At 59.4% G+C, this 23,577-nt stretch overlaps 2 protein-coding genes across 9 annotated transcripts in view; one reads left to right on the forward strand and one right to left on the reverse strand.

Annotated features, from left to right (window-relative positions):
* Positions 1-17,033, forward strand: part of LOC105478250 (phosphatidylinositol specific phospholipase C X domain containing 1) — a 43,456-nt gene extending 26,423 nt beyond the window's left edge. For 7 of the 8 annotated variants that reach the window (XM_071089398.1, XM_071089395.1, XM_071089397.1 and 4 more), the window contains exons 7-8: positions 1,658-5,998; positions 16,196-17,033. In XM_071089398.1, the coding sequence (XP_070945499.1) occupies positions 1,658-1,896 (239 nt within the window). In that variant the 3' untranslated portion in view covers positions 1,897-5,998; positions 16,196-17,033. The remainder of the gene's footprint in view (positions 1-1,657; positions 5,999-16,195) is intronic. The other variant, XM_071089393.1, reaches the window with a different exon arrangement.
* LOC105478253 (GTP binding protein 6 (putative)) lies at positions 5,550-18,531 on the reverse strand. Its single transcript, XM_071089391.1, has 10 exons — positions 18,175-18,531; positions 16,419-16,556; positions 14,205-14,275; positions 13,881-14,011; positions 13,177-13,244; positions 11,566-11,724; positions 9,862-10,070; positions 7,875-8,023; positions 7,499-7,651; positions 5,550-5,958 (listed from the first exon to the last, which is right to left on the reverse strand). Exons 1-10 carry the CDS (start codon positions 18,521-18,523, stop codon positions 5,835-5,837), a joined length of 1,551 nt encoding a protein of 516 aa, XP_070945492.1. The 5' UTR covers positions 18,524-18,531; the 3' UTR covers positions 5,550-5,834.
* Positions 18,532-23,577: the final 5,046 nt, after the last annotated feature.

The following is a 23,577-nucleotide window of genomic DNA, read 5'->3' on the forward strand; positions in this document are numbered from 1 at the left end:
TCTTTGGGTCCATTATTCCATCTCCCACGTGGGATTAGGACGTGGACACCTTTGGGGCCATTATTCCGTCTCCCACGTGGGGTTAGGACGTGGACACCTTTGGGGCCATTATTCCGTCTCCCACGTGGGATTAGGACGTGGACACCTTTGGGTGCATTATTCCGTCTCCCACGTGGGATTAGGACGTGGACACCTTTGGGGCCATTATTCCGTCTCCCACGTGGGGTTAGGACGTGGACACCTTTGGGGCCATTATTCCGTCTCCCACGTGGGATTAGGACGTGGACATCTTTGGGCCCATTATTCCGTCTCCCACGTGGGATTAGGACGTGGACATCTTTGGGGCCATTATTCCGTCTCCCACGTGGGATTAGGACGTGGACATCTTTGGGGCCATTATTCCGTCTCCCACGTGGGATTAGGACGTGGACATCTTTGGGGCCATTATTCCGTCTCCCACGTGGGATTAGGACGTGGACATCTTTGGGGCCATTATTCCGTCTCCCACGTGGGATTAGGACGTGGATACCTTTGGGGCCATTATTCTGTCTCCCACGTGGGATTAGGACGTGGACACGTGGGAGTAGGACGTGGACATCTTTGGGTCCATTATTCCGTCTCCCACGTGGGATTAGGACGTGGACATCTTTGGGTCCATTATTCCGTCTCCCACGTGGGATTAGGACGTGGACATCTTTGGGGCCATTATTCCGTCTCCCACGTGGGGTTAGGACATGGACATCTTTGGGGCCATTATTCCGTCTCCCACGTGGGATTAGGACGTGGACACCTTTGGGTCCATTATTCCGTCTCCCACGTGGGATTAGGACGTGGACACCTTTGGGGCCATTATTCCGTCTCCCACGTGGGGTTAGGACGTGGACACCTTTGGGGCCATTATTCCGTCTCCCACGTGGGGTTAGGACGTGGACATCTTTGGGCCCATTATTCCGTCTCCCACGTGGGATTAGGACGTGGACATCTTTGGGGCCATTATTCCGTCTCCCACGTGGGATTAGGACGTGGACATCTTTGGGGCCATTATTCCGTCTCCCACGTGGGATTAGGACGTGGACATCTTTGGGTCCATTATTCCGTCTCCCACGTGGGATTAGGACGTGGACATCTTTGGGGCCATTATTCTGTCTCCCACGTGGGGTTAGGACGTGGATACCTTTGGGGTTGTTCACCACCCACCACGTGTTTGTTTGATTTTCTGGGGGGACGGAGTTTCGCTCGTTGCCCAGGCTGGAGTGCAGTGGTGTGATCTCGGCTCACTGCAACCTCCGCCTCCCAGGTCCAAGCAATTCTCCTGCCTCAGCCTCCCGAGTAGCTGGGATAACAGGCACCTGCCAACACGCCTGGCTAATTCTGTATTTTTAGTAGAGATGAGGTTTCTCCATGTTGGTCAGGCTGGTCTCAAACTCCTGACCTCAGGTGATCTGCCTGCCTCTGCCTCCTAAAGCGCTGGGATGACAGGCGTGAGCCACCACGCCCGGCCCCACCCACCACCGAAGTTCCCCTGATTTCCTTGTTGGATGTGATGCTTTCCAACTCGAATTCCTGAGATCTGAACGTCCAACCATGTGACTAGGGGGATCAACGGGCAGGTGAGGCACCTGACGGTGTAAACCCGTCCCCCACCGCCCTGTTGCAGGAGGGTTGTTCGTGGCCGGCACCAACCTCACGGAGAACCTGCAGTACGTCCTGGCGCACCCGTCTGAGTCCCTGGAGAAGATGACGCTGCCCAACCTTCCCCGGCTGAGCGCGTGGGTCCGAGAGCAGCACCCGGGGCCGGGCTCACGGTGCACCAACGTCATCGCGGGCGACTTCATCGGAGCGGACAGCTTTGTCGGGGACGTCATCGCTCTCAACCAGAAGCTGCTTTGGTGCTGACGTGGGGGTTCAGGACGCGGGGGCTGAAGTTTCACCCCCTACTTCCAAGTACCGTGACTTTGTTGGGGCCAAATATTGGGGATCATAGGACCGATAATATGTTTTCTTTTTCTTTCTTTTTTTTTTAAAATCGAGATGGGGTGGTCAGGCGCGGTGGGTCACGCCTGATCCCAGCACTTTGGGAGGCCGAGGCGGGCGGTTCACAGGTTCAAAAGTTCAAGACCAGCCTGGCCAACATGATGAAACCCCGTCTCTACTAAAAATACAAAAATTAACCGGACATAGTGGCAGGTGCCTGTAATCCCAGCTACTCGGGAGGCTGAGGCAGGAGAATCGCTTGAACCCGGGAGGCGGAGGTTGCAGTGAGCGGACATCCTGCCATTGCACCCCAGCCTGGGTCACAGAGTGAGACTTATTTCAAAAAAAAAAAAGAAAATAGAGATGGGCTCTCGCTCTGTTGGCCCGGTTGCTCTGGAACTCCTGGCCTCAAGTGATCCTCCCACCTCAGCCTCCCAAAGTGCTGGGAGGACAGGCAGGAACCACCACGGCAGCCCGAAATATGTTTTTTTTATTTCTGTATTCTCCTTGCTGTGGCGTCTGGGCCCCTTACAGACCCAGGGAAACACTGACCTCTCACAGCTCACTAATTACGAACAGGACAACAACCCACTTAGGGGCCGGCCTGCCTTGTGCAAGCCAGGCAGCCCCTCGGCTGCTCTCACACCAAAGCCTAGTATATGTATGTGTGTATATGTGTGTGTGCGCATGTGTGTGTATATAGTGTATGTGTGTATGTATGTGTGTGTATATATATAGTGTGTCTATATATGTGTGTATATGTGTGCGCATGTGTATACACATATATATGTGTGTATATATATGTGTGTATATATGGTGTGTGTGTATATATGTGTGTATATACATATATGTGTGTATAGATGTGTGTGTGTATATATATATATTTTTGAGACAGAGTTTCGCTCTTGTTGCCCAGGCTGGAGCGCAGTGGCACCACCTTGGTTCACTGCAACCTCTGCCTCCTAGGTTCAAACGATTCTCCTGCCTCAGCCTCCCGAGTAGCTGGGATTGTAGGCACACGCCACCACACCCAGCTAATTTTTGTATTTTTAGTAGAGACAGGGTTTCACCACGTTGGCCAGGCTGGTCTCGAACTCCTGACCTCAGGTGATCCACCCACCTCAGCCTCCCAAAGTGCTGGGATGACAGGCAGGAACCACCATGCCCGGTCGCCAATATTTCTTTAGTTTTTAGGGACAGGGTCTTGCTCTGTCACCCAGGCTGGAGTGCAGTGACGCAGTCATAGGTCACTCAGCCTCAACCTCCAGGGCTCAAGTGATCCACCTCAGCCTCCCGAGTAGCTGGGACTCCAGGGGCACACCCCCACGCCCGGCTAACTTTTGTATTTTTGGTAGAGATGGGATTTCTCCATGTTTCAGAGTCTGGTCACAAATTCCCAAGAGTTTCGCTCTTGTTGCCCAGGCTGGAGTGCAGTGGTGCGATCCTGGCTCATGCAACCTCCACCTCCCGGGTTCCAGGAATTCTCCTGCCTCAGCCTCCTGAGTAGCTGGGATTACACGTGTGCACCATCACGCCCGGCTAATTGTTTTGTATTTTCAGTAGAGACAGGGTTTCACTGTGTTGGCCAGGCTGGTCTTGAACTCCTGACCTCAAGTGATCTGCCCACCTCGGCCTCACAGAATTGCTGGGATGATGGACGAGAGCCACCACGCCCGGCCTATATGTCATTTTCTATGTCACTCGTTGGAGCTGCTGGTTCAAGTTCTCAGCCACGGTGGACACCAGCCACCACTTTTCTTCCCCTTTCCCGAGGAGGTCTCCCGTTTATTTCATGGTGTAACAGCAGACGTCAGAATTTCTCAGGATGGTCCTCAAGAGGGTTATCCAGTCCATGCTGGAATAGGTTCTCTTTGGGACCTAATGACTCATTTTCCAAAAACCTGCTTCTGCTTTTGGTACCCAGTTGCCACCCGGGAAATGGGGAAATGAAGGTGCCCCAGATCCAGAAACACGCAGTCCTGGGGAGCACCCAACGGCTACGTCAGCCCCACGACTCTGCTGGATCAGGGCTCGGGAAGGGCCTGCGGAGACGCCAAAGTTGCAGGGAACCTCTCTGACTTCCACTGGCCCCGAATCCCCATCGGGAAACCCTGGGGTCTGTCGGGAGCGTTCCACACCACCCCCGAATTCATACAGATCGTTTCAGTCAACGAAGACAAAGTCAAGTTTGTGTATGACTTTGGTCACCACCAGTGCAGCCAACACAGCTTTGGTGGCTTTCAGGATGGCAGGCGGGAGGCGTCTTTAGAAAATGTTCATTCAGGCCGGGCGCGGTGGCTCATGACTGTCATCCCAGCACTGTGGGAGGCCGAGGTGGGCGGATCACAAGGTCAGGAGTTTGAGACCAGCCCGGCCAACAGGGTGAAACCCCGTCTCTACTAAAACACAAAAATTAGCCAGGCGTGGTGGCAGGTACCTGTAGTCACAGCTACTCAGGAGGCTGAGGCAGGAGAATCACTGGAACCTGGGAGGCAAAGGTTGCGATGAGCTGAGATCGCGCCACTGCACTCCAGCCTGGGTGACAGTCCGAGACTCCAAGTCAAAACAAAAAAAAAAAGGAAAAGTTAATTCATAGGGCACGTTTTTCAGGTCAGAGGTTTTAAAAAATCAAGTTGTGAGGCTGAGTATGGTGGCCGGGCACGGTGGCTCACGCCTGTCATCCCAGTACTTTGGGAGGCCGAGGCAGGCGAATCACAAGGTCAGGAGTTCAAGACCAGCCTGGCCAACATGGTGAAATCCTGTCTCTACTAAAAACACAAAAAACTAGCTAGGTATGGTGACGCGCACCTGTAATCCCAGCTACTCAGGAGGCTGAGGCAGGAGAATCATTGGAACTCAGGAGGCCGAGATCGCACCACTGCACTTCAGCCTGGGCGACAGTCCAAGACTCTGTCTCCAAAAAAAAAAAATGTTAATTCAGGCCGGGCGCGGTGGTTCACGCCTGTAATTCCAGCACATTGGGAGGCCAAGGCGGGTGGATCACAAGGTCAAGAGTTCAAGACCAGCCTGGCCAACATGGTGAAACCCCATCTCTACTAAAAATACAAAAATTAGCCAGGCGTGGTGGCGGGCACCTGTAATCCCAGCTCCTCGGGAGGCTGAGGCAGGAGAATCGCTTGAACCCGGGAGGCGGAGGTTGCAGAGACCTGAGATCACACCACTGCACTCCAGCCTGGGCGACAGAGCGAGGCTGTCTCAAAACAAAACACACCCGGCGTTTTGTTTTCCTGTTGGAGACGGCAAATGTACATGTAACGGCTGGACAGCCTGGTCACACGCAGGTGAAATTCTCCCTGCATCTGTTAGCGGATGGTCTGTGACACACGTCCTGGTCTGGTTTGAAGTTTCTTCTTGAATAAAACTGTTTTCTTTCCCTTCTACTTTTGTGGAACAGTTCTCTGTGCTGTCGGGAAACTTGATTTTTAGTCATTGCCCCGACGCCACCATGGGACATGAGACCGTGTGTGAACACAGACGGGCGGAGGGGCCATTCGGTGCCCACCAAGGGCCACGGCTCACGACAGGTGCAGGAGGAACTGGAAACGCTGCTGACAGAAGTCAGAACACAGGTTTAATGTCCTGCTACGGAAACATTCCGAGGGGAGCCAGTTCACGGCAGGCACCGAGGGCCCGCTGGAATCGTGTGGAGTGGACGCTCGGGCGAGACCCCCTTTGGGGCGCCGTGGCCGTGACACCAGCCTGCGCGTTCATCCCAGCAAATGGCCGGGAACGAGGTGGGCCCAGAGCCAGCGAGGGGGCACCCGGCTGTACCCGACCCCCGGCTGCACCCGACACACAGCAGCAACGCCACAGCTCCCCAGCCCTCCGCGGGGGTCCGTTCATCCTGGAAAGAGCTTCCGGAATTTGCCGTAGGCCGAGTCGCTGATGATGACCGTCACATCGGCCGCCCCGTCCTCAGGGATCACGTCCACGTCCTGAACCGTGGCCTCCTTATACAGCCAGCTGGGGACAGACGCGGGTTGTACGGAAGCAAGCAGAACCCGTAAGTATTTGCTTAGTTTCACAGTAAATAATGATGCTAAAAAGAGCTTAGCCCAAACTATTCATTCATCAGACTGTTCTGTTTCCCTTCGTTTTTTTTTGTGAGACGGAGTCTTGCTCTGTCGCCTAGGCTGGAGGGCAGTGGCCGGATCTCAGCTCACTGCAAGCTCCACCTCCCGGGTTCACGCCATTCTCCTGCCTCAGCCTCCCGAGGAGCTGGGACCACAGGCGCCGCCACCTCGCCCGGCTAGTTTTTTGTATTTTTAGTAGAGACGGGGTTTCACCGTGTCAGCCAGGATGGTCTCGATCTCCTGACCTCGTGATCCGCCCGTCTCGGCCTCCCAAAGTGCTGGGATTACAGGCTTGAGCCACCGTGCTCGTTTTTTTTTTTTAAGATGGGGTCTTGCTCTGTAGTCCAGGCTGGAGTGCAGTGGTGCGGTCATGGCTCACTGCAGCCTCAACCTCCTGGGCTCAAGCCATCCTCCCACCTCAGCCTCCCAAGTAGGTGGGACGACAGGTGTGCGCCTCCATCAGCTGCTTTTTTTTTTTTGAGACAGAGTCTCCGTCTGTCACGCAGGCTGCAGGGCAGTGATGCAATTTCAGCTCACTGCAACCTCGGCCTTCTGGGTTCCAGCAACTCTCCTGCCTCGGCCTCCTGAGCAGCTGGGACGAAAGGCGCCCGCCACCAGGTCTGGCTAAGTTTTGTATTTTTTTTTTTTTTTTTTGAGACGGAGTCTCACGCTGTTGCCCAGGCTGGAGTGCAGTGGCGCGATCTCGGCTCACTGCAAGCTCCGCCTCCCGGGTTCCCGCCATTCTCCTGCCTCAGCCTCCTGAGTAGCTGGGACTACCGCGCCCGGCTAATTTTTTGTATTTTTAGTAGAGACGGGGTTTCACTGTGGTCTCGATCTCCTGACCTTGTGATCCGCCCGCCTCGGCCTCCCAAAGTGCTGGGATTACAGGCTTGAGCCACCGCGCCCGGCCCAAGTTTTGTATTTTTAGTGGAGACGGGGTTTCACCTAGTGGGCCAGGCCGGTTCCTCGAACTCCTGACCTCGGGTGATCGGCCTGCGTCAGCGTCAGCCTCCCGAAGTGTTGGGATTTTACAGGCGTGAGTCACCGCGCCTGGCGTCACTGTTTATTCTCTGTAGAGATGGGATCTCACTGTGCTGCCCAGGCTGGCCTCAAACTCCTCAGCTCCAGCAATCCTCTTGCCTTGGCCTCCCAAAGTCTTGGCGTTACAGGCCTGTGCCACTGCATCCAATTCGAGCTCCCTTGCTTATCGGTAGGGAGACCTACATCCCTCGACTGTCAGCACAGGTTAGGCACCTGTTGTATGCAGTCACCAACATCCATTTGATGCAAACCCATTCATCGCGTCTGGACATCCTAAAGCTCTCGGGGGATCCCACAGCTCTTTTCGTACCCACCAAAAGCCCACCTCAGAGGCAGAGACGGGCACATCCACAGCACCAGCCCGTCTCCTGCCCCGGCAGGCCGCTCACCTGAGCTGGGCCCCGGCGAGCCTCACGCGGAGAGTGAGGATCTGTCTCCCGGTCGCCTTCAAAACGGCCGCATCGAGCTCAGCCTTCAGCTCCTGGAGCCCGTGGCCCAGCAGGGCAGACACGGGCACGGCGTTCGGTTCCGTGGGGCGGTACCTGCCGGGGTGGGGGTGCCACAGGCCCCGCTCAGCCTCAGGGCGGCCGGACGAAATCAGGGTCCTGCCCAGGAGTCCGCTGCCCACGGGGTACAGCCTGGGGCCAACTCCCTGTGTCTCGGCTGCCACCGCTGCGTTTCACAGGAGGAGACAGGGCATCTCCCCACCCGGCCCCAGTGCATGCAGGGGAAGGAGACGCCTGCGGGCACCAGGGCCGCACTCACCCGGGCACGAGGTCCACCTTGTTGTGAACCTCCACCATGGAGTCCAGGAGCGGGGCGGGCAGCTGCAGGCTGTGCAGTGTGGACAGAACGCTGCGTTTCTGGAGCTCCACCTCGGGGTGGCTCACGTCCCGCACGTGCACGATGAGATCCTGCGGGCCGGGCCGCGCGGTCAGAGCTGCGAAGCTCCTGGTTTCGGACCCCAAGCTTGCAGACCGGCCCGGGAGAGGGGCTGGCACGAGCTCCCCACGACAGGCTGGGAGTGGGAGGTACCCCTATGTGCAGGCCGCTCGGACACCCCAGGACCGGCCTTCCACGCCACAGTCAGCAGCTCTGCACCCCCAGACCCACGCACGAGGGGGTGCCGTGTACGACGACACCACCACCCGCCCACGCGGTGGGTCTTCAAAGCTTTGGGCAGCTTCATCCCCCTGTCAGATCTTTTGTCTTTAAAGGATGCTTTTTCTCGCATTTAAAACCTCTTACGGGCCGGGTGCGGTGGCTCAAGCCTGTAATCCCAGCACTTTGGGAGGCCGAGACGGGCGGATCACGAGGTCAGGAGATCGAGACCATCCTGGCTAACAGGGTGAAACCCCGTCTCTACTAAAAATACAAAAAACTAGCCGGGCGAGGTGGCGGCGCCTGTGGTCCCAGCTCCTCGGGAGGCTGAGGCAGGAGAATGGCGTGAACCTGGGAGGCGGAGCTTGCAATGAGCAGAGATCCGGCCACTGCACTCCAGCCTGGGCGACAGAGCCAGACTCCGTCTCAAAAAAAAAATAAATAAATAAAAAAAATAAATAAAAAAAACCTCTTACGGGCACAGGTTCCTGATACAAACTATGAAAAACGCAGGGAAAAAAACAACCGTGTCCACTTCTACCACGTATGCGGCCGGGGTATCCACGTCTCCTTTCTGTTTGTTTAGATGCACTTAATACAAATAATGTTTTTCCTGCAACCCCAGCACTTTGGGAGGTGGCTTGAGGCAAGGAGTTGGAGACCGGCCTGGGCAAGAGCGCGAGACGGTTTCTACACGGAGTACAAACATGAGCCGGGCCTGGTTGTGCGCGCCTGTGGTCTCAGCTAGTCGGGAGGCTGAGGTGGGAGGATCGCTGGAGCTCAGGGGGTCGAGGCTTCCTGTTTGTACACGGGCTCACGGCGGCAAAAACACGGCCCTGAGTGTGGGTGAGGCTGGGGCCACCGCTCAGCCTCTGCCCCGGGGCATGGCAGGCTTCGGGGACACTCGGTCTGAGCCCCTGGAGGCACGTGTTGTTCTGGCCCCGAGTTCTGTGGGTATCCGAGCGCCGGGTCCCTGGATGTGTGTTTCCGAACGCCCAGCCCTTCGCTGTGTGTGTGTCCGAGTGCCCGGCCTGTAGCTGTGTGGGTGTCCGAGCACCTGGCCCCTGGGCTGAGTGGGTGCCCGAGCACCTGGCCCCTGGGCTGAGTGGGTGCCCGAGAGTCCAGCTCCTAGACTGAGTGGGTGTCCGAGCGCCTGGCCTGTGGCTGTGTGTGTGTCCAAGTGCCCCGCCCCTGGGCTGTGTGGGTGTCCGAGCGCCCGGCCCCTGGGCTGAGTGGGTGTCCGAGCGCCCGGCCTGTAGCTGTGTGGGTGTCCGAGCGCCCGGCCCCTGGCTGACTGGGTATCTGAGCGCCCGGCCTGTAGCTGTGTGGGTGTCCGAGCGCCCGGCCCCTGGCTGACTGGGTATCTGAGCGCCCGGCCCCTGGGCTGACTGGGTGTCCGAGCGCCCGGCCTGTAGCTGTGTGTGTGTCCAAGTGCCCCGCCCCTGGGCTGTGTGGGTGTCCGAGCGCCCGGCCCCTGGGCCGAGTGGGTGTCCGAGCGCCCGGCCTGTAGCTGTGTGTGTGTCCAAGTGCCCCTCCCCTGGGCTGTGTGGGTGTCCGAGCGCCCGGCCCCTGGCTGACTGGGTATCTGAGTGCCCGGCCCCTGGGCCGAGTGGGTGTCCGAGCGCCCGGCCCCTGGCGTTCCCGCACTCACCGAGTGAGCCACGTCTTCCAGGGTGGCGGAGAAGGACTCGATGAGGCCGTGCGGCAGCTGGGAGAGGAAGCCGATGGTGTCCACGTACAGGACGGTCATGCGTGAGGGCAGCGTGCCCGCGTGGGCCGTGACGTCCAGCGTGGCAAACAGCTGGTCCCGCGGCCGGATGGCGGCATCGCCCGTCAGCGCCTTGATCAGCGTGGTCTTCCCTAGGAGGGCGTGGAGGTCAGGGAGCTGCAGAGACCCTCGTGTTCCAGCTCCCGGCGCGGCACCCGGGCCCTCCGAATGGAGACCACGGCACCCTCCTGGGTGGCCGCACCCCGGGCCACACGGTCCCCGAGCCCCTCGGGCACCCCCGGGCCGGACGCGACGCGTGGGACGAAGCCGCCGTCGCCGCTCTCGGGCCGACGCGGCAGGGCCGGGTGTGGACGCAGGGCAGCTGGTGGTGCAGACGGTGTGTGTGTGAAGGCGTGGATGGGAGTGGGGTCGTCCGGGTAGATCTGGCAATGGCGTAGATGGTGGGATGGTAGAGACGGGGTGGTGCTGCTGTGGCTGGGAGGACAGTGTAGACGAAGGGGATGCTGTGGTGTAGACGGGTAGACTGTGTAGACGGGTGGTGGTATAGACGGGGCAGTGGTGATGGTGTAGACAGGAGGATGGTGTAGACGGGGCAGTGGTGATGGTGTAGACAGGAGGATGGTGTAGACGAAGGGAACATTGTGGTGTAGACAGGGTGGACTGTGTAGACGGGGTGGTGGTATAGATGGAGCAGTGGTGACTGTGTAGACAGGAGGACGGTGTAGACGAAGGGAACGCTGTGGTGTAGACGGGTGGACTGTGTAGATGGGTGGTGGTATAGATGGGGTAGTGGTGATGGTGTAGACAGAAGGACGGTGTAGACGGAGGGAAGCTTGTGGTGTAGACAGGGTGGTAATGCTCTGGATAGTGGGACGGGGTAGACGAAGGGGACGCTGTGGTGTAGACGGGTAGACTGTGTAGACGGGGTGGTGGTATAGACGGGGCAGTGGTGATGGTGTAGACAGGAGGACGGTGTAGACGAAGGGAATGCTGTGGTGTAGACGGGTGGATTGTGTAGACAGGTGGTGGTATAGATGAGGCAGTGGTGATGGTGTAGACAGGAGGACAGTGTAGACGGAGGGAAGTTTGTGGTGTAGACGGGGCGGTAATGCTCTGGATAGGAGGACGGGGTAGACAAAGGGAACATTGTGGTGTAGACGGGTAGACTGTGTAGACGGGGTGGTGGTACAGACGGGGCAATGGTGATGGTGTAGATAGGAGGATAGTGTAGACGAAGGGGACGCTGTGGTGTAGACGGGTAGACTGTGTAGACGGGGTGGTGGTACAGACGGGGCAGTGGTGATGGTGTAGACAGGAGGACGGTGTAGACGAAGGGAACATTGGTGTAGACGGGTGGACTGTGTAGACGGTGGTGGTAATAGATGGGGCAGTGCTGATGGTGTAGACAGGAGGACGGTGTAGACGGAGGGAAGCCTGTGGTGTAGACGGGGCGGTGATGCTCTGGACAGGAGGACGGAGTAGACGGCGTCCTCACCACAGCCCCGGTGAACCCCTCCAGAGAGACCACGGGGCGCTCCTCTCCTGGGCAAGTTCTCACGGCAGCTGGTGCACCCCACGCGGACACCGGGGCACCCTCCCTGGGCGCGTCCTCCCTGGGGTGCTCACCGCAGTTGGTGTACCCCACCACGGAGACCACGGGGAACTCCCGCCTCGTCCGCTGCTGCCGGAGGACGTGCCTCTTCTTACGAAGCCTGTCCAGGGCCTTCCGGATCTTGGCCTCCTTCTCTCTCAGGAGACGCTGCTGCACCTGCATGAAGGACTCTCCTAAAAGCAGCCAAGACGGGGAGGTGTGAGCCACGCAAGAGCGGGGGGTGCCGCCGAGGGTCCGCGAGGGCCCGGGGCCTGCTCCTGCTCCGGCATCTGGGGGCCCGGCCGCCTTCCCCAGCAGCGGCCCGACGCTGCCCCGTTCCGTGAGAAAGGGCCGTGCTCGGCGGAACGGGATCTCGCCTCCGGGCGCATCCACCCTGTGAGGCCCACGAGGGCTTCCCGTGACTCGGGGAGAAAGGCAAGGCCTGAGCGCTACGGAGGCCTCCGACCGGGGCCCGGCCCGGGACGTCGCTGGGAGTGAGGCTCGGGGACGCCCCTTCACATCCGAAGTCCCAGAACCTGGGGATGGGACCTGGTATCGAAATATGCTCTTTGTAGGATCTCAAGATGCCATCCTAGGTTAGGGTGGGCCCTAAGGCAATGACCTGTGTCCTAAGAGGCAGAGACCGGAGTGATGCGGCCACAAGCCCAGGGACGCCGGGAGCCCCCAGGAGCTGGGAGAGGCAGAAGGAGCCTCCCCTAGACCCTCCGGAGGGAACTGGATACAATTGTAGTGGACGAAACTGTGGCCGTCCTGAAAGCTCTGTCCACATCCTAATTCCCGGTGAATGGGACCTTATTTGGAAATAGGGTGTTTGTCCTAAGAGAAGGATCCAGAGATGAGATGATCCTGGATTACGGCGGGCCCTGAATGCAATGACAGGTGTCCTTCTAAGAGACAGAAGAGGAGACACAGACACAGAGGAGGAGGCCACGTGGAGACGGAGGCAGAGACTGGAGTGATGCGGCCACAAGTCCAGGGACGCCTGGAGCCCCCAGCAGCTGGGAGAGGCAGGAAGGAGCCTCCCCTAGAGCCTCCGGAGGAAACTGGATACAACTGTAGTGCATGGAACTGTGGTTCTCCTAAAAGCTCTGTCCACATTCTAATTCCCAGAACCGGTGAACGGGACCTTATTCGGAAATAGGGTGTTTGTCCTAAGTGAAGGATCTAGAAATGAGATGATCCTGGATTAGGGCGGGCCGTAAATGCAATGACGGGTGTCCTAAGAGACAGAAGAGGAGACACAGACACAGAGGAGGAGGCCACGTGGAGACGGAGGCAGAGACTGGAGTGATGCGGCCACAAGCCCAGGGACACCTGGAGCCCCCGGGAGCTGGGAGAGGCAGGAAGGAGACTCTGGAGGGAGCGCGGCCCTGTCCTCACCCTGATCTCAGACTTCTGGTCTCCAGGATGGGAGACTATAGGTTTCTGCTGTTTAAATCCCCGGTTTGTGACTCCCTATTTGGGCAAAACCTCAAAGAACCACCATCATCTCCTATCTCCTCAAATGCCACCAGGAGACGAGCCCCCAGCCGGCCCCCACCCTGTCGGCATCGTCCAGGGCTGAGGGTGGCTGCCGCGGACGGACGACCGCATTCCCGGGACGCCCTGGGACGCGGCCGAGTTACCTGACCCCATGATGTAGCGTGAGCCGGCTCCCCGGTGCAGGTGGGCGACGTCCCGTTTCAGGTTCGACCTGGCGTGGGAACGAGACTGCCTCGCTCTCTGCGGACGCCGTCTCCCTCCCAGCAGAGGTCGAGGCGAAGATGAAGGGGGCACTGAGCTGGGGCCTCCGGGCGGAAGGGAGGGGCTGGTGCTGGGGCCCCCGCTCTGCGTGTAGCTCAGACACTGTGACTAACGTGTGTCCCAGACCGAGGGGACCTCGCCGGGAGCTGGGGTGGGCGGTCGGGGAAAGCCAGCCCATCAGGCCCCGGACAGAGTGACCCCACGGCACTTTTTTTTTTGAGACGGAGTCTCGCTCTGTCGCCCAGTCTGGAGGGCAGGGGCGCAATCTGGGCTCACTGCAAGCCCCGCCTCCCGGGTTCACGCCATTCTCCTGCCTCAGTCTCCCGAGTAGCTGGGACTACAGGCGCCACCACCACGCCCGGCTCATTTTTTGTATTTTTAATAGAGACGGGGTTTCACCGTGTTTGCCAGGCTGGTCTCGATCTCCTGACCTCGTGATCCGCCCGCCTCGGCCTCCCAAAGTGCTGGGATTACAGGCATGAGCCACCGCGCCCGGCCCCCCACGATGCTTTTCTTCCTCACGTACCCCCAGAACGACCTACAGGTGAGTACAGAACGGAGGGGCCCGGGTACCCCGTCACGATACCTGTGCAGCGGGATCTCCGCCAGGGCCACCTGAAGCCGGGCCTCCTTCGTGCGGGCGTTGCACCGGAAAATGTGCAGGACGACTGTGAAGCGGTCAAACACCTCCACGCCCCAGGCGGCTTCCAGTTCTTTCTACAAAAGGAGAGAGCGACTGAGGAGCCACAGGGGAAGGCCAGGCGCTGGTGGCCAACCGCAGAGGAAGGAGGACGTCTGTGTCATTAACTCCACCGTGTCCCCATCTGTCCCCCGCCCGGCGGGACACTGTGGCGTCCACTCCTCCATCACGGGGAATACGGAACGAACAGCCAGCCACGTTCTGTGGTACCTTGGTCGGGGCTGCCATCCTCTCCACGTTCAGGAAGACGGACGTGATGTCCGGAGACCCTCGGATCTTTTCTAACAGAAAGAGGGGGTCGCGTCAGAGGCCGGCCGTGCAGGTCCCTGGACTGCGGGATGAGCCCGCGATGCCCTCTGGAGTGCCCAGGACACAGGCGTCCCCAGGAGCACGGGACCCAGGATCCAGGAAGTCGGTGTGGGAGAGGGTGTGTCTCTAGGGCTGTGTGTCTCACACACATACACAAGCAGACGGTGAAGACATCCGGGCAGGGACACACACACAGTAAACACATCCCAACAGGGACACAGACACACACAGTAAACACATCCCAACAGGGACACACACACACACAGTAAACACATCCCAACAGGGACACACACACACAGTAAACACATCCCAACAGGGACACACACACACACAGACACACACACACACAGTAAACACATCCCAACAGGGACAGACACACACACACACAGAGACACACACAGTAAACACATCCCAACAGGGACACAGACACACACAGTAAACACATCCCAACAGGGACACAGACACACACAGTAAACACATCCCAACAGGGACACAGACACACACAGTAAACACATCCCAACAGGGACACAGACACACACAGTAAACACATCCCAACAGGGACACAGACACACACAGTAAACACATCCCAACAGGGACACAGACACACACAGTAAACACATCCCAACAGGGACACAGACACACACAGTAAACACATCCCAACAGGGACACAGACACACACAGTAAACACATCCCAACAGGGACACAGACACACACAGTAAACACATCCCAACAGGGACACAGACACACACAGACACACACACACAGTAAACACATCCCAACAGGGACACACACACACAGACACACACACACAGTAAACACATCCCAACAGGGACACACACACGCACACACACACAGTAAACACATCCCAACAGGGACACAGACACACACAGTAAACACATCCCAACAGGGACACACACACGCACACACACACAGTAAACACATCCCAACAGGGACACACACACACACAGTAAACACATCCCAACAGGGACACACACACACACAGACACACAGTAAACACATCCCAACAGGGACACACACACACACAGTAAACACATCCCAACAGGGACACACACACACACAGACACACACACACAGTAAACACATCCCAACAGGGACACACACACACACAGACACACAGTAAACACATCCCAACAGGGACACACACACACACAGACACACAGTAAACACATCCCAACAGGGACACGGACACACACAGTAAACACATCCCAACAGGGACACAGACACACACAGACACACACACAGAGACACACGCAGTAAACACATCCCAACAGGGACACACGCAGTAAACACATCCTGACGGACAGACACACACACACGGTGAGCACATTCTGACAAGGACACAGAGACACACATGCACAGTGGACACAGCCGGTGGAACACACACACACAGACACACACACACAGTGTGACACATCCCGACAGGGACACACACAGACACACATGCGCAGTGGACACATCGCAGTGTGGACAGACACACAGATGGTGAACACACTCTGGTGCGACACACACAGACGTGCTGAACACATCCCGGCCGGGATGACATGCATCCGAGTCAGGCAGGGAAGCGGACCCCCATCTGGGCAAGTGACCCAGGGAAGCCGACCCCCACCTGGGCAAGTGACCCAGGGAAGCGGACCCCCGACCTGGGCAAGTGAGTAGCATCTTCCCTACTCTGTACTATAAGCCGGACGGTCAAAAACCTGGGAAGCGCAAGGATCCCGTGCAGGACCCCGGCCGTACAGACTGCACGGGGAGCCACCCAGCAGGAGGATGTGGCTGTCGGGGCTGCAGGAGCAGGTGGGGATACAGCCGGTCCACTGCCCACCCTGTTTGTTGGACTCTATAAACCGCCCCGACCTAACCTTTAGCAGTTTAACTCTCTCCAGGGCCGGCTGTGAGTCTCGACACAGGTGCGGCCTCGGCGTCCTCCGACTCCTACTGGTGTGTGCTCCCGGCTCACCCGGGCAGCCCAAGAGGCCGTTTCCCCCCTGGCCCAGCGAGACCCCCGTCCTTCAGTGCGTCTGGCTCGAATGTTCTCGGCAGCAGCGGACGGGAAAGGAGGTTTGGGGAAGGAGCAGGTGTGGACGGACCCACCTGTCAGGTGTTGGAAGTTTCCTTTGCCGAAGACGAGCTTCCTGTCCGGTGATTTGGTGGATACGACCATTGTCTGCACCACGGACCAGCCGTCCAGCGTGTGCACCAGCGCTGTGGCCTCCGCCACCTGCCACTCGGCTGCGGGGACACAAGGGCCAGCGTGAGAGATGCTTCCCTTTGGGGTAGGCCCGGGGCCCCCGTGCACACCTGCCCAGGGAGGCCTCCCCCTGTCCTTCAGACAATGTCCCCTGAGAACGCACCCCCAGCCGGTGTTTGTCCCCAGATACGACTCCGTGCCCCGTAGGTCCTCTAAGCAGGAATCTGACGGGGGAGGGACGCCGGAGCCACAGCGGGACACGAGGGCGACCCTGCCTTACGTGGAATTTGGGCTCCAGGAGGGCGCAGCAGGGAACCGGGGAGCTGGGGGTGCTCAGGGATTACTGAAGAACCGTGGGCAGGTTTTGGGAGGAGAGAGGCAAGAGGTCTGCGCAATGTTGTGAGCAGTTTGGGGCTTCCGCTGTTCCAAGAACTGACCATTTTGGAAAACGCCCGTAGAGGAAAAGCATTCAACGACTACAGGGGCTTCCAAGGGGAAAAAAATCAACGTTTTTGAGACTCTGGCACATGCAGCGACGTATTCATTTGCATTTCCTCCTAGGGGAGTGGAGTGGGGTGGGGGGACTGGACACAGATTGGTCCGCTGGACACCCTCCCTCCCCTGACCCCAAACACGCCGCGCCTACCTCTAACCCAGGGGCAAGAGAAACGGGTCCCATCAGTGAGAACCAGCCCAGCCCAGCCCAGCCCATGGGCTCCGCCCCACGGGCTCGACCTCACCCCATCAAACCCCATGGGCTCCATCCCACGGGCTCGATCCCGCCCCACGAGCTCCTCCCCACCCCACGTGCTCCTCCCCATAAGCTCCGCCCCCTCACTTTTACCCCCATAGCCCCTCCCCCCGAAGCCCCGCCCACGCACCTCCACCTATGACAGCCTCCCCTCTTCCCCATAAGTCCCGCCCTTTCACCATAGGCTCCTCCCCCGAACCCCGCCCAGGGACCTACGAGATCGTCCCCTCAGAGCCCTGCCCCGGCATCACCATCCAGGAGCTCCTCCCTTAAGAGCCCCGCCCCTCAATGCCACGCCCTTGCGTCTCCACCTATCAGATCCTCTCCTTAGAGCTTCGCCCCCTGAAGCCCCGCCCCTACGTCCCCACCTCAGATCTTCCCTTCAGAGCCTCGTCCTGCGTCTCCTCCTGTGATTCTTCCGAGCCCCGCCCCCGAATCTCCGCCTATGAAATCCTCCCTGCAGGGCCACGCCCCTGCCTCCACCTATGAGATTGTCCCCACAGAACCCCGCCCCTGAATCTCCATCTAGGAGATCGTCCCCTCAGAGCCCCGCCCCTCAACGCCACGCCCTTGCATCTCCACCCATCAGATCCTTTCCTTAGAGCCTCGCCCCCTGAAGCCCCGCCCCTAAGTCGCCGGCTGAGCTCTTCCCCTCAGAGCCTCGTCCTGCGTCTCCACCTATGAATCTCCCGGGCCCCGCCCTCGAATCGCCATTTGATTCTCCCGAGCCCCGCCCCCGAATCTCCACCTATGAAATCCTCCCTGCAGAGCCACGCCCCTGCGCCTCCACCTATGAGATTCTCCCCGGAGCCCCGCCCCTGAATCTCCACCAATGAGACTCTCCCCTCAGAGCCCCGCCCCCAGATCTGCAGCTCCAGTTTCTGTCCTGGAAGCCCCGCCGCGGTCACCTCGCGTCATCTGCGGCTTTCCCGGGCCCCACTTGACGTCAGGGTGAACCAGACACACGCGCTGGGTCCCCGCCGGCAGCAGAGGCTCTCCCTGCAGCAGCTCCTCCTCCGCGTTCTCGTCCGCATCTTCCGGCTCCTCCTCGTCGTCTTCCGCGCGGCTTCGGCCGCCGTCCGCCCGCAGACCCGGCCCTCCGCCCCATGGCCCCTCCAGATTCCCGGGGCCCCTGCGGCCGACAGCGGCGAGCGCGCGCGCGGGGCAGGACGGCGCGGCTGCCCTCGGAGCCGGGAGGCCGCGGCCCACGCGGGAGAGCCGCAGTCCCCGGCGTACGGCGGCCCGCAGGGCCCACATGGCGCGTCGGGCGGCTGAGCGGTGGGGCGGGGCTGCCCACAGGCCGATCTCGTCACGTGCTCGTGATTGGCGTGCGGCCGGGGCGGGCTCACCAGCGCCTCTCCTCGGCACAGGGCGTGTTCCTCATTGGTCATCCCGCGTCACGTGCTGGTGATTGGCGTGCGGCCGGGGCGGGCTCCCCAGTTCCACCCCCATCAACACAGGGCGTGCTCCTCATTGGTCCTCCCGCGTCACGTGCTGGTGATTGGCGTGCGGCTGGGGCGGGCTCCCCAGTGCCACGCCCCAGCACAAGGCGTGCTCCTCATTGGTCATTCCGCGTCACGTGCTGGTGATTGGCGTGCGGTCGGGGCGGGCTCTGCAGCACGGGAGGGCTCCTCATTGGTCAACCCGCATCATGTGCTGGTGATTGGCATGCATCGCGGGCGGGGGAGGCGGGGCCGGGCCGCTTATCATTAGGCGTGGGCTGCTGCTGCCAGACCCGGGGCCCGGTGCAGCCGCCGGTCGTGTAGGCGCCAGGACCCCCAGCCCCGGCGGCGCTGCCCTCACCCGCCTCGTTCCCGCTCCCGTCCTACCCCGTTCCGCGCTGGGTAGAGTCCAAGTCTGATTGCGAGGGTGCGGAACGCCGCCTCGGGGGCTTGACCTCAATCTCCGGGGATCCCGAACGCCGCTCCGGGGTCCCCACGTCTGCCTTGGGGGCTCGAGTCCAGCCCTGGGGGTCCCGGACACCGCCCGGGGGTCTCTACGTCTGCTCTGGAGCCTGGAGTGCCGTCGTGGGGGTCCCGGACGCCGCCCAGGAGTCCCCACGTCTGCCCTGGGGGCATGAGTCCAGCCCTGGGGGTCCCGGACGCCACCCAGGGAGCCCCATGTCTGCTTTGGGGGCTCGAGTGCAGCCCTGGGGGTCCCGGACGCCGCCCGGGGGTCCTCACGTCTGCCTTGGAGACTGGCGTTCCCCCGTGGGAGTCCCAGACACCGCCCAGGTGGGTCCCCACGTCTGCCTTGGGGGCTGGAGACCTGCTCTGGGGGTCCCGGACGCCGCCCAGGAGTCCCCACCTCTGTTCTGGGGGCTGGAGACCTGCTCTGGGGGTCCCGGACGCCGCCCAGGAGTCCCCACCTCTGTTCTGGGGCTGGAGACCTGCTCTGGGGGGGTCCCGGGCGCCGCCCAGGTGGGTCCCCTCGTCTGCCTTGGGGGCTTGAGTCCAGCCCTGGGGGTCCCCCACATCTAGCCTTGGGGGCTTGGGTCCAGCCCCAGGCGTCCTGGACACCGCCCAGGAGTCCCCACGTCTACCTGGGGGGCTGGAATCCTGTCCTGGGGGTCCCGGACGCCTCCCAGGGGTCCCTATGTCTGCCTTGGGCGTTGAGTCCAGCCCTGAGGGTCCCGAATGCTGCCTTGGAGGGTGGAGTCCAGCTCTGAGGGTCCTGAAGTCTGCTTTGGGGCCTCGAGTCCATCCCAGGAGCCTCTGAGTCTACACTGGGGGCCTGGATGGGATCCAGCGGGTCTGAGTCCAGCCTGGGGAGCCCCTGCGGTGGAGCTGTGAGTGCGGCAGGGGCCTGGGAGATGCCAGGAGGATGCGAGCGGCGCCCCCCTGGGTCCAGGGGACGGTAAGAGTCAGCCGGTCCCAGAGAAGCTCCCCCACAAACTGTGACCTGTGGTGTGCAAAGCGTCCCGGAACCCCAGCCCTCACCAGCAGTGCTTGCATTTTTCAGGAGATCAGTTGCATTTGGCATGTTCCTTAAGCGTCTGCAGGAAGCTGTGGCCTTGGGATTTCAGGAGGGTTTGCTAAACCCCCCTCATTGTAGGATGGGGGTATCCCAGCTGCTAATTCCCTTCCTAACAGCCCTGCAGGGCTTGGATTAACGGTGCGAGAGGTGACATTTTCAGCCCGAAGTCCCTAGGAAGGACAGGTGGCTGTAGCCTGTGCATTTGTGTAAATTAACCTCCCCTTTTAGTTCTGTGAAAGGAGAACTCGATTCGTTTAAAGTCACCTGCGTGAAAGGGGCCCTTGATTAGCTTAAAAATCACCTGAATTAGCTTAAAATCGTGTGATCTCAATTGGCCTCTGAATCTTTACCACCTGCCCGCTTCCTGCAAGCTCCAGGCTACGTTTTAAGGGGGGAATAACGGGGCTCGCCTTTCTGCGTTACTTTATGTGACCGTAGTTGTAAAACAGAATGAGGGAGACAGTGGGGACTGGGCAGAAGTGTCACCCCCATTTATGCGTTGGGAAGGAGGCTGAGGTGGGAGGATTGCTTGAGCCCAGGAGTTTGATACCAGCATGGGCAACATGGTAAGGCCCCTTATCTACAAAAAAAAAAAAGAAAGAAAGAAAAAAAAAAAGAAAAATTAGCCAGGCGTGGTGGTGGGTGCCTGTGGTCCCGGCTACTCGGGAGGCTGAGGTGGGAGGATCACTTGAGCCCAGGAGGTGGAGGCTGCGGTGAGCTCAGATTGCAGCACTGCACTCCAGCCTGGGTGACAGAGTTAAGACCCCACATCTCAAACAAGAAGCACCAAAAGGTGTCTGAGGTCAGGCACGGTGGCTCAAGCCTGTAATTCCAGCACTTTGGGAGGCCGAGGTGGGTGGATCACCTGAGGTCAGGAGTTCGAGACCTGCCTGAGCAACACAGAGAAATACCGACTCTACTAAATATGCAAAAATTAGCTGGGTGTGGTGGCAGGTGCCTGTAGTCCCAGCTACCCCAGAGGCTGAGGTAGGAGAATCGCTTGAACGTGGGAGGTGGAGGTTGCCGTGAGCTGAGATCGCGCCACTGCACTCCAGCCTGGGCGACAGAGCGAGACTTTGACTGGGGGGCGGTCGGGGGAGGCATTTGGAACCGTCGCCAAGCTGGGGATGGACCTAGGACAGTGGTGGGGGCCTCGGCAGGTGGAATCGTGATGTGCCTGGATGCGGTAAATAGGGTTTGCTATATGTGGCCCCAAGCGGGGGACGTAGACTATTGTTTTTTAACACCGCTGAACTCAGACTCGGAACCCAGATTTGCCAGGGCAGCGCGGGACGGAGGCCTCTCCGGGGCTCCGTCTTCCCTGTTCATAGACTGCAAGATGGAATGAGAGTGTCCCCAGGTGGTCAAATCAGGGACGTGTGTGTGTGTCTGTGTGTCTGTGTGTGTCTGTGTGTGTGTGTGTGTCTGTCTGTGTCTGTCTGTCAATCTCCTGGGCTCTGTCTTCCCTGTTCATAGACTGCGAGACGGAATGAGAGTGTCCCCAGGTGGTCAAGTCAGGGACGTGTGTGTGTGTGTGTGTGTGTGTGTGTGTGTCTGTGTGTCTGTCTGTGTCTGTCTGTCAATCTCCTGGGCTCTGTCTTCCCTGTTAATAGACTGAGAGATGGAATGAGAGCTTTGAAGGTGCTGTGGGAGGAGCTCTGGGCATCCCCAGGTTGTGAAGTCAGGGACGTGTGTGTGTGTGTGTGTGTAGCCGTCAATCTGCTGGGCTGCATCTGTGTGTGTGTGTGTGTGTGTGTGTGTAGCCGACAATCTGCTGGGCTCCATCTTCCCTGTTAATAGACTGAGATGGAATGAGAGCGTCCCCCGGTGGACAGCTCAGGGACGTGTGTGTGTGTGTGTGTGTGTAGCCGTCAATCTGGGGGGGGTGTGTGTGTGTGTGTGTGTGTGTAGCCGTCAATCTCCTGGGCTCTGTCTTCCCTGTTAATAGACTGAGAGATGGAATGAGAGCTTTGAAGGTGCTGTGGGAGGAGCTCTGGGCGTCCCCAGGTGGTGAAGTCAGGGATGTATGTGTGTGTGTGTGTGTGTGCAGCCGACAATCTGGGCTCCATCTGTGTGTGTGTGTGTGTGTGTAGCCGACAATCTGCTGGGCTCCATCTTCCCTGTTAATAGACTGAGATGGAATGAGAGCGTCCCCCGGTGGACAGCTCAGGGACGTGTGTGTGTGTGTAGCCGTCAATCTGGGGTGTGTGTGTGTGTGTGTGTGTGTGTGTGTGTGTAGCCGTCAATCTCCTGGGCTTTGTCTTCCCTGTTAATAGACTGAGAGATGGAATGAGAGCTTTGAAGGTGCTGTGGGAGGAGCTCTGGGCGTCCCCAGGTTGTGAAGTCAGGGACGTGTGTGTGTGTGTGTGTAGCCGACAATCTGGGCTCCATCTCTGTGTGTGTGTGTGTGTGTGTAGCCGACAATCTGCTGGGCTCCATCTTCTCTGTTAATAGACTGAGAGATGGAATGAGAGTGTCCCCCGGTGGACAGCTCAGGGACGTGTGTGTGTGTGTAGCCGTCAATCTGGGTGTGTGTGTGTGTGTGTGTGTGTGTAGCCGTCAATCTCCTGGGCTCTGTCTTCCCTGTTAATAGACTGAGACACGGAATGAGAGCTTTGAAGGTGCTGTGGGAGGAATTCTGGGCGTCCCCAGGTGGACAGCTCAGGGGCGTGTGTGTGTGTAGCCGTCAATCTGGGCTCCGTCTGTGTGCGTGTGCGTGCGTGCGTGTAGCCGACAATCTCCTGGGCTCCGTCTGCCCTGTTAATAGACTGAGACGGAATGAGAGCTTCAAAGGTGCTGTGGGAGGAGCTCTGGGCACCCCGAGGTGGTGAACTCGGGGAGGTGTGTGTAGCCATCGATATCCTTTAGGACCTGCTCTCTGTACCCTCCGAGCTATCCAAGGGCGTCAGGAGGCTGAGCAGAACGGGTGTCCGTAAGCGAGTCCACGGACCACCACGCAGGCCCAGAGCGCGGCCAGGGGTCCGTGGGAGGGTGAGCCCTGCGGTCGGGGGGTGATGGCTCTGGGGGGTCGAGCTCTGGGACGAAGGGGACGAGCAGGTCCGGGGATGAGGCTGCGTTGCAGACAGAGCTGGCTCGGGGCCTGGGCGCCACCTGGCGTCGACTCGGGCAGCTCACACCTGAGCTGTGGCTCTTCCTGGTCTGATTTTGGGGACAAAAAGCCACAGGTGGCCGGGCGCGGTGGCTCAGGCCTGTCCTCCCAGCACCGTCGGAGGCCAACGCAGGAGGATTGCCTGAGCCCTGGGGTTCCAGACCAGCCTGGCCAACAGCGAGACCCTCTTCTCTGTAAGAATTTTTTTTTTTTTTTTTTTTTTTTT

The sequence above is a fragment of the Macaca nemestrina genome, chromosome Y, assembly GCF_043159975.1.
Source record: "Macaca nemestrina isolate mMacNem1 chromosome Y, mMacNem.hap1, whole genome shotgun sequence".
Lineage (NCBI taxonomy): Eukaryota > Metazoa > Chordata > Mammalia > Primates > Cercopithecidae > Macaca > Macaca nemestrina.